The 10,324-nt window shown below is 41.9% G+C and overlaps 1 protein-coding gene across 1 annotated transcript in view; it reads right to left on the minus strand.

The window, feature by feature from the left end:
• OSBPL5 (oxysterol binding protein-like 5) overlaps positions 1-10,324 on the minus strand; it is a 63,997-nt gene that overhangs the window by 31,177 nt on the left and 22,496 nt on the right. Inside the window, 1 exon segment of the mRNA XM_009891998.1 lies at positions 7,302-7,386. Within this exon segment, the coding sequence (XP_009890300.1) occupies positions 7,302-7,386 (85 nt within the window).

Here is a 10,324-nt window from a genome sequence, read left to right on the forward strand (position 1 = left end):
AACTCCTTGGAAGGGGTAAAAAGTAAATTGAATCTTTTTTGAAACCTTATTCAAGGAGCCTAAATTAAAAAAAAAAATAAATTAAATATCTTTGTAATATTCCAAGGCAGAGACACAATGCTTTAGATGAACTTGCTATGCATTAGAATTCAGCATTATTTGTGTCCTGCAGAACACAGAAATGGCACCAGTGTACTCCCTTGTTTTCATTTCTAACAGAAATTGAATTCAAGGGATGCACAGCATCCCAGGGCTAAGAAATGGGCCTTCAGCAATCAGGTGGTGCTGTGAATCCAAACAAATATATGCCACAAAACCAGACGTAAAATATGGGATTTCCGCTGCAAATTAAAAGGTTACATTGTCTGCAAGTCAACAGTGTGTTAATTGCAGCATAACACCGTAAAATTATACCCTCTCAATTTCGGGGATTGCACACAAGATAAACCTGTTTCCTTGCTAAAGGCCTACACGAAATGTTTTTACATTTGAGTGATCTTGCTATTGAGTAATATTCTTCTTTATTGTGAAAATAATACAAAAATGCTAGCAATTTGGATTACTTAATTGCTTACCTGACAAGTCTACTCACTCCCTCAGGAACTGCAGAAGGGGAAAAAAGTATGTGGTCACGTAATTAAAGGCTGTCATCTATGATGACGGTAGTCTGCATGAAGGCTTCACGGTTACCTTAATTCTCACATTTTCTAATTTTGAGTGGTTGGCTCAAGGCGGGGTTTTTTGTATGCAAGGTAATTAGATCAGAGAAGGATGCAAAATGTGGGTTCCTTCAGAGAGGAATGGCAGCCCAGCGTGATGCATATAAAGGAAGCAAAAAAGAGCTGCGAAGGAGTTACAATGGTATTCTTTCAGAAGGTTTGAGGTTTTTAAAGCTGCGATGTAAAACACTGCAATCAATTATCAGTTATAATTTTCCACAAATTGTGGCTTAAAACAGGTACATGTTTAAATTCTAAAGGAAAACCCAAGAGCATATTGTCAGCCTATGGCAGAATCTCCCCATAGGGTTTTAAGCTTTTTTCATATCAAATGATATATTACTCTATCCACCGCAATGATTACTTTTGGACAATTTCTGCAGAGATCATGTTGTCTCAAAAACACCTACATTACCTCCTTCTGCTTGGGAGCTGTGAACTAAATATTTCCTTTCAAATGTTATTTCTGAGCTTTACCCATTCTTCATTATATTTAGTATTTTGTCACTGACTTCCAGGGGGCAGCCCACAGAGTAAGCTCTGGCTTTTACCTGGGCTGCGGAGGTGGAAGGATGAAAGAGGGAGAGCGTAAAATAGTCCATCTACACATAACGCTCCCATATATCTCACAAGCCACATAGAAGGGATTACAAAACTCAGAAATATTTCATCCAAGCTAACAGAGTTCTCAGTGAGGACAGTAACAGGGAGAAATGACACTCCGTGCAGAGAAGATCCCCAACTCTGATGTGCAAAGTTAAGCTGGCTACATCACTCATACTGGCAGCTGGCACAAGGAGGACATTTCACATCACCCATCTTTCGGCACCTGAACTGATCAGGTGGGTGGGTTGCCCAGCCACCTTTGGCTCCCTTCAGGAACAACAGGGAAAGAGACTCTTTGACAAGGCTGTTCCTAAAGTGCCAAAAGCAGATGTCCTACCAGAGTGCTAGCACTAGCTTGGGTTCCTGCTCTCTTTTGTAGCAGCCTCTCTCCTGATCACTGGTTTCAATATCCATTCCCTACATCACTTTAGCAAAGGATGATCACAGCATTTGGCAAGTGACAGATGTCCCAGGAAAGTGGGATGTCAGAGTGCATCTGCACATCACTCAGCTGTGCTCACTGAAAAAAAAAAAAAAAAGATGAAAAAGAGATGTCTCCCCTGAGTAGGCCTGTAACCTTTTTTGTCTGTTATATGTGTTTAGAGTAAAATGACGACAGTCATCAGTGACAATCTGAAAAAGGAAACTCTTTGAAAAATCAGTTAAACACAGCTGGGTTCCAAAGTTCCTTCCTTCTTGAAAGGTTTGGGAAAAATAAGCTAATAAAGGACATGTGTTGCCTTCATTTTGCAAAAAGAAAGCCAAACATGCATCCCACATATGTTTTGCAGCTTTCTCCAGGCCTTTTGGCTCAGCAGGCTGGAAAAGCACCTTGTGGTCCTTTGAGATGACTACTGCAGTACAGCTGTGCAAATGGGACTCACTATAGCTCCTTGCAGGACACTTCCTGGGTCCACAGGGCACTGCTGGCACCATGCAGAAGCCTGGAGGCTGAACAGGAGCAGGCATGCACTCACACCAACTCTTTTTTTCACAGACAAAAAGAACAACTAAAACCAAGTGACAAAAACCATTTCTTCTCCCCCTTGGAAAAAAAAACCACAAAACAACCAAAGGTTGCTTATGCTGCTAACCTAGGTTCAGTTCAAGGAATAACTTGAGACTGTTCGAGGTTTCAAACAGATCTAAAATTACTACAATATCCCACAGAAAAAAAAGGCAGTATTGAAAACACTAAGCTATTACCATCATTCACCTAGAACAACTCATAATTTGACGTGCCAAGTCTATCTGCCACATTTTGCAACAGCTGATCAGAGGAGCCAGCCAATGTTCTCTCAGCACTCACCAATAACACAAATCTGCTTGAGATGGAAACACATCGTTGCACACTGAAATCTCAGTCTGGGACTATGCTTTTTTCCCATTGCATTCTTGTAGCTACAGAACAGCTGGAATGAATCTCTTGCCAACTAAGACTTCAAAAGCCTCACACCTAGTAACCATGCATTCCCCCAGTGAGGCATCACTAAGGGAATATTATTCTCCTTGAATTATTAAAGTCATCCAGCTTTTGGCCTCGTGCCTTACAGTTACAAGACAGACGCTGTTAAAAATCAACCTGAAGTAGACTGTCACCTGGAAATGATGAATTCTTGCTCAAGTGCACACAAATCACAAATGATGAGGAAGAGGCTGATTTGGTTCAGTCAGTGAACATTAAGGTCATCATATTCAGCTGACTGCTTATTTTGTTGTACCACTTGGGTGCCCACGTGCATTACTTCTTACACTTTGACTGTCAAGATGCAAGGATGCAATCTCTCAGTTAGCTGCAGGTGCAATTTATGCACCAAGCTAAATGAAGTCTAGTTGCAAATGCCTGGATTTTAAACTGCTGTGAAAGGTCTAAGGAATATGAAGAGCAAACATATAGCTAAGAAGGTAACTTCTATTTTTTCCAGTACTGCCAGGATCCAGTGATATATTTCATTGTGAACTTGGTTTCAAATTGCAATCTTCCTCCTGGTTCATTGCTTCTGTGCATGACCCTTACTTTAGTAATCTAATTTCCTCCCCAGATGAGAGCATCAGTTTTAGGGGAAGGGCTAGATGCCTAGCAAAGAAACACCACCACTGTAAGCCAGACCATCAAGATTTCCACACAACTCCATCCACATCAAGCAATGGAGACTACCCAAAGCATGCCTGAAGGCGAGGACAGACATAAGGAAAAAAATGTAAGTGTGGTTCTACTGTTAAGCCTTTAACCCTTGGTAATCTGCCACTTTGAATTGCCCTAGTAACCCCTTTGGTGGCAAGGCGGAGGTCTGCAATGAGATTTAAGCAGGTGACTCAAAACGCTTAGGAGGTCCGGGGCACTGGTTTGAAGATCTCAGGGGCAGCCCCAGAATGGTCCAGGCAGGAAGCTCAGGACAGGATTAAACTACCACTGCTAACCCACTCATCAGCATAAATCCGAAATGCATGCACAGCCACTGGTTTGGAAAAAGCAATTTTCTTTTCTGAAACTGGTAAGAAAGAAAGACCCTGTGTTTATAGAGGTTGAGCCCTGTAGGCTGACATGACCTTCCAGATGTCTTTAAAACACATCACAAAGCAGACTGCTGCTGCAGTCTGTGAATATGAAATTTACTGTAGCTTGGCGGTGGTTCTGCAGGCTATCCAGAAGTCAAGACCTTAAATCCTACCAACAGTCTGTCACAGATGGTATAGCAGAGGGGAAAAAAAGGGATTCTGAAATGCTGAGAGAAAAAGTAGGCCATGTAGCTGATGATGATGATACAGTTTCCTGGATAGCAGAACTGTGCATCTAACATATGCTGCAACTCAATATTCCTCAGCAAGTCAGAGGCCTCCATGAATTGCTGTTAAATTTGCCAAATGCTCTGTGGTTCATTTCCACTACTAACATGGGAGACTGTGTTATGAAGAACATGGTCAGGACACCTCCTCAGAGATGCTGTAGATTCACACAATATTGCATCTATGGAGGATACTACAAATATAAGCTAACATTATGCAAGAGAACAGATTCCACCTGCCCCATTTGTGTCAGCTAGCTTAGTTCATTTTACCTAAATCTCCTGTCTCTCTTGACCATAACTGCATCCTCTATGTTTGTTCAGTGCATTAAAGAACTGAAACCAACTCAGGTACACCCTCTTGGAGATACCTCTTTACAATAGGTAAAGCTATATGACATTCTGCAACCATTTCAGAGAGTGGTGTCTTCTGGGCTTAAAATCAAATTGTATTAATTGCAAAGTATAAGCCTTAATTTGCTGCAGTTTATACTGATCTCTTTAAGCCTAACAGTTTCTATTCCTTGTGTCCTTGCCTGCATATGTTTTACACCACCTACTGACATTATTACCGTTTCCAAGTCACTCACCTCCGAGTGTGACACCCATGTGTTTGGCCATTTGTCAGCACGTCTACACTGCTCAATGGAGCAGATACCCCCAAACAGCCGCCATGAAGGCTAACTAACAAACAAGTACATAGCAGTCACCATGCCAGGACAGCTCTTCTGTTTGGGAAGGAGGCGAGCCTGAGTGTACGAGCTGTTCTTCCCTCTTGTCTGCAGATTCACATCCCTCCTTTCCTGCACAAGGTACAGCCACTTCTCACAGCTCACTGACCTCAGCTGTAGAGTCAAAGACCCTAATTCAGCTGAAAATTACACCATTTTTCATGCTAGTATTTCTGGTGCAATACTATATCAGTTTGGTTTTTTTTGTGAAGTCCACTGCTAAGTGGACAGATACCAAAGTTTCACATCAGCTGCCATGGTCACCTCCTCAGACTCTCAGGATCTACCAGGCATAATGTGTACACATTTATGATATTTGATTGAGAGGTATCGCAGTTCCTCCTCCTTCTCTTCACCACATTAGCTTTCCATCTAACCTTAAGACCCTACTGTAGAGAAGCAGCAAAGTAAAGGAAAATCATACTAAATCCTAAAGTAACTCTACTTTGATCTGCCTGGCCTCTGCACACTTCCCAAGAATCTTAGCCAATATCTTGGCTTTAAAAATATGTTCCAGTGACTCACTATTTTAAGCTCTTATGATACCAGAGACATGTAATAATTCACTGGGCAGAAAGCTTCCCACAGGCATTTAAATATTGAAAATTCTCATGTGCCAGATATGGTCCCTTTTGTGCTTTTTCAGCATGTGGTGTATGACCCAGACAGAGAGATCACAGCTAGAAAGGTCTTACCTCTTGGGAGCTATTGCTAGCTTGGGAGCCTTTATGGGTAAGGCTAGTAAGAACAAATCTAAAGCTATTCTACTCCACATAACTGGCCTATGGCAGTCGTCGTAAAGAGAAAGAGTAGAAGTTCAGCCACAGGTCTCTTTGCCAGGCAGGCTTTAAGCTTTAATCATCAGGTTTCCACCAGAATGAAAGTTTTCATTTAGAAGATAGCCAAAATGCCACAAAAAAAGGTATTTTATAAGATAGCAATTTGTCTTGAACACATGCAATGACCATATTGGTCCCTATGCGCATTTTCTAATTAAATTGATGGAAAGACAAATTACATGGATCTCTAAGGAAATAATAATTTAGAAAAGCTGGATTGACAGACAGTTGTTGAAGCTATTTGGTTGCCTAAGAACTCTGTGGGACTGTTCCACATGTCTATTCTGAGGGCTGTATGTATAACCAAGGTTTGAAATGCCTGTAATTTAGCAGCTGTACCCCAACAATGCTTTTTTTCCCCAAGAGACTATTGTATCAATCTATCCCTTTCTAGACAGGTGATGTTCGGAGCCAGGTTGGAATCCTGTATTCCTTTACACAAATAAGATGTACTGTTCTGTAAGCTACAGAAGCATAATATTCAAAGAAATAGATGTGCTTCTTCAGCTCTAGACAAGTTCCACTTATTTTCATATCATTTTACTACACTGGCGTCTGCAAGCAGCTTTCAGTGTTGAGATGGTATCCCTCACTATGAACAGCCCTCTTTGCACAGTAGTAGGAAGAACAGCATGCCAAGCCTGTAATGAAAGAAGGTTTCCTCCTATTCTAAGTGCCATGTCAAAAGTGCATTTGGCATTATCCCATTTCTAGCCTTTAGGAGTATGTAAAACTTAATCACTGGATCAGAAGGACACTGCTTTCAAAGCCCACTCTGCTCCATAAAAAATCCTTGTGTCCTTAAAGTTACTCTTGATGAGACCCAAAGGAGCACATCAGCTACATGAGCACCCTTGGTGGGGTATGTGAAAAATATCCACAAAATGAACAGCCTGGGTTAATGTACTACGGCAAAAAAATTCTACAGTAGTCTGAAGGTCAAATGGAATGAAAACATGGTTTTAATCTTCTTATTTACTTATAAATCACTGATATTTTAGGTCTGCTAAAGTCATTTATAGAGATTTTCACATGGCAAGCTGGCATGCCTGTTCTATATTGACCTAAATTTACCTTCCATAGTTTTGTGAATTCCCAGAATGTTATTTTACATGTGGAGTCACCAGCATCTGGGCCTGCTATACTGTAAACCATGGTACAGCAAGCTTACAGGAGAATTCTGGTGGTTCCAAGCCACCTATCAACAGTTCTTCAATATCACTATGTCATTTTCCTCCAACAGATCCCTACCTAGTTTAAGACATAGGCAGATAACCAACTGAAGTCTCCACTGAACTGAGGAAACAGTTAAGCCCCCCTCTTGCCCCAATTTTGGGATCAACTCCTTTCATCCTTTAGTAATACTGACTTAGTGTTTTTTCCCCAGCTGCAAGCCTAGGTCATTCCTCCACACACATGGCCAGAAAGGTGACTGTTCAGTGAGGAATGAAATGTGCCTGTAGTCTGCTTGACCTATTCTGACCGTTGCTAATGAACCCATCTCAAGCTGGGTGAGCTGCCATTTTTTCCTTTACATACCAATTTTTTTTGTATCAACCTATTTTCTTAACTAGCACAGACTATGCAATCTGGAGAAAGCAAACGAAGACCAAAACTTACCATCTGATTCGGAGGCTGCTCTGAAAATCAAGTAGCTGCTGGGAAGAGGCTGAGTGATCGAACCAACATTTTCTCCCTTTGGGCCCTGGAAATGGACACAGACAAAAAGATGTAAGGCGCAGAAGATGCAATGGACCGTTCAACGTCTTTCCACCCTTCCTGCGCAGAGTGTGTATGTTTGTGATAGGAAATAAGGAAGGAGCAGATGGAGTAATTTAGAGAGACTCATTAGTAATCACAATATTGCTGCTGCAGCTCCAAAGCAGTAATGAGCTCTGACGTAAATGGGGCTTGGTCTAACCTATGCTCAGCCCAAAACCTACTCTGTTTATTCAGATCCTCAGGACTGGAAAAATCTCATTGCTGTCACTTGGGACAAAAACAGTCAAGTATTTGCTATTAGTCATCTTTGTGCAACAACTGAATGGACTGCTCCATGCAATGCACGTCTGCCTGCTTGTAGCCTGACACACTAGCAGAGAAACACCCTTTATGCATCACCATAAAAGTGGCAGAGCCCACACCTTGTGCTGTGAATGCCTCTAGTGGACAGGCAACGGCAGCTTTTCTGGAAGGAAACAAAGGAGAAACTCCATCCTGCAAACCTGTCTGGGAAAGGAGGAGACAGGGAAAACCACAGGCTGAGGACCAAAGGTCTCCCAGCACAGGCACGTGCTGCTGGGTTGCAGTCCTTCACCCCTACATCCAGACCCTTTGAGAACCTTTATGCCGTGATGCCTGGCGTGCCAGCCATTTCAGGCTTTAACAAAACCAGGCTTTGCTTGTTTAGGTTGCCTTTAGTTTAGGATCTGTGGCAAAAAAAGATTACAGTGTCTTGCAAGTATCCTGCCACAATCCCTTCAGCATGATCCTCCAGAAATGATTCCCAGGGAGGCAGAGTCCATCTTGGATTAGGCGCTTCTTTAAGCAGAACCCCAGCCTCCGACCTTGATCTCTTCCCTGTTTTCTCCTCTCTTGAGCTCCAGAAGCTGCTAAAAAAAAGCAGTGCCTGTACCTGGTGAGCACAGCTTCACACACTCCACGGTATGGACTTTATGCCATGACCTGGCTGAAATAAACGGGAGTCCCTCTTCCTCTCTTGCATTTCCAAATTTTCTCAGCCTCCTCTAGTTCCTTTTCTTCCTCACTTCACAACAAACAACATGAAAGCAGATCCTTTTACAATTCTGCAGACATTATGTCAGAAATAAATGCAGAGCAGAAAACATCACCAATACTCTCAAGACCACTATGCCAACTGCAGGGTGGAACAAGCATTTTTTTTCCCGGATGCTCAAACACAGATTTCCTTGAGTTTTTAGAGAATACAGACAAAGCTGAAAATTGGTAGGGAAATTTTTGCAGTTTAACCATGACTCTCCTACCTTACATGGGCCTTTATAGTATCCCATCTTGTCCTTGAAAGGACTTCCCCCTAGCATTAGTCTGTAAGCAAGGAAACTGTGACGACTACTGAAAACTGCTCCTATATACAAGTGTCTGGTAGTTAAATGGTGGTTTTATCTGGATTTTTGTGATTTCCATTCAGAAAGGCAAAATTTGGAAAAAATGAAGAGTGCGAGCATAGGACAAACATTAAATTATATCTATACCTACTCCATGAAGATGCAGTGCTGAGAAGACAACAGTCTCCAGTTTAGCTTCTCATCTCTGCATCTGCACGGTTCTGCTGCTGCCAGGAGGAACTGGGATCATTATTACTTGCTTCTTTCTCCCCTCCCCTCTCCCACAAGAGGTTCACAAGATTAAGACTGTTTAAAGGCTTAATAGTCAGGACTGGCAAAGTTGGGATCTGATTAGCGATCCAGAGCAGAGCAGCTCAAGACATTACTAGTGACATTAATGCAATCATTCCCAATGGCATTTTTCCTTTCAGTAGCTTGCAGCTGAAGAATTGTTGATAACACCATTACTTGTGTTTTCAGTGCAGAGGTTGCTATTTGCCCTGTTGGAGGAAAACCCTTACAACCAAACAGTACAGATCCTGAGAACTGAAATTAAAAAAAAAAAAAGGGGGGAGAAGGAAAGGAGGGGATAACACAAGGTTTTAACAAACACTTAGACATGTGGATAAACACAAGGAGCAGCCAAGTCACTTTGTCAAGGAAACGTATTCAACAGTAAGGCATGCTTATACATGGAGGGGCCTGTTTCCCACAGAAAGAAGAGAAGAAGAAAAGAGAGGAGGCCATAAAAATAAAATCAACATCTCCACAGAGTAAATGACGTTCTGTATCTGCACAGCAGAGATAATGATGCTTTCTGCCTTTGAGCATCATGCCTGTTTAGAGTCTAAGACCTCCAAGACAATGACCATCTCTCACTAAAAGTGAATGTAATCCCTGCTACACAGGGACCCGGAGCTCAGCTGCAGCCTCTAGACAGTACAACTATGAACGGATCATCTTCAGATCATTCCTGTCTTTACATTTGATTTGAGACTCAAAAGGCATTACCAAACCGGGGTTGATAAATCTGAAAATTGAGTGAATTTTGAAAAATGGAGTGGACTCACATTGTTTTAGATAGTGTGACAAAACACCTAGTCTTGGAAAGTCATAAACCAAAGCTTTAAAAAAGAGAAAAAAAATCCCTTTTGTAAACAGTACTGTAGGTAACTGTAAGGATGAAGATGAAACTAACTGTGCTGTATTATGGAGCAGAACAAACAACTGTAAAAGAGCAGCACACGCCCATTACTAGAACTTCTTTCTTTAAAGGAATGACTCAAAGCTCTTAAAATCAACAAAATTAAAATCATATATATTCCCAGGTTCAGTGGGTCTGATCCCACCTCATTTAGCACTGTAAACACATGCCAGAACAAGCTGCAGTCAATAAAAGCCTTCCCACACCACACTGTTCAGCTAGCTTCTGAGCAAGCTCAAAGGGAAATACGAACTATTCTGTGACATTTACTTGGGACAGACGGGCAAACCTTGCCAGCAGATAGCCCTACACTCCTTCTGTGAAGCAAGAGGACAAACACCCACACCCTCACA

The sequence above is a fragment of the Charadrius vociferus genome, unplaced genomic scaffold, assembly GCF_000708025.1.
Source record: "Charadrius vociferus isolate BGI_N301 unplaced genomic scaffold, ASM70802v2 scaffold179, whole genome shotgun sequence".
Classification (NCBI taxonomy): domain Eukaryota; kingdom Metazoa; phylum Chordata; class Aves; order Charadriiformes; family Charadriidae; genus Charadrius; species Charadrius vociferus.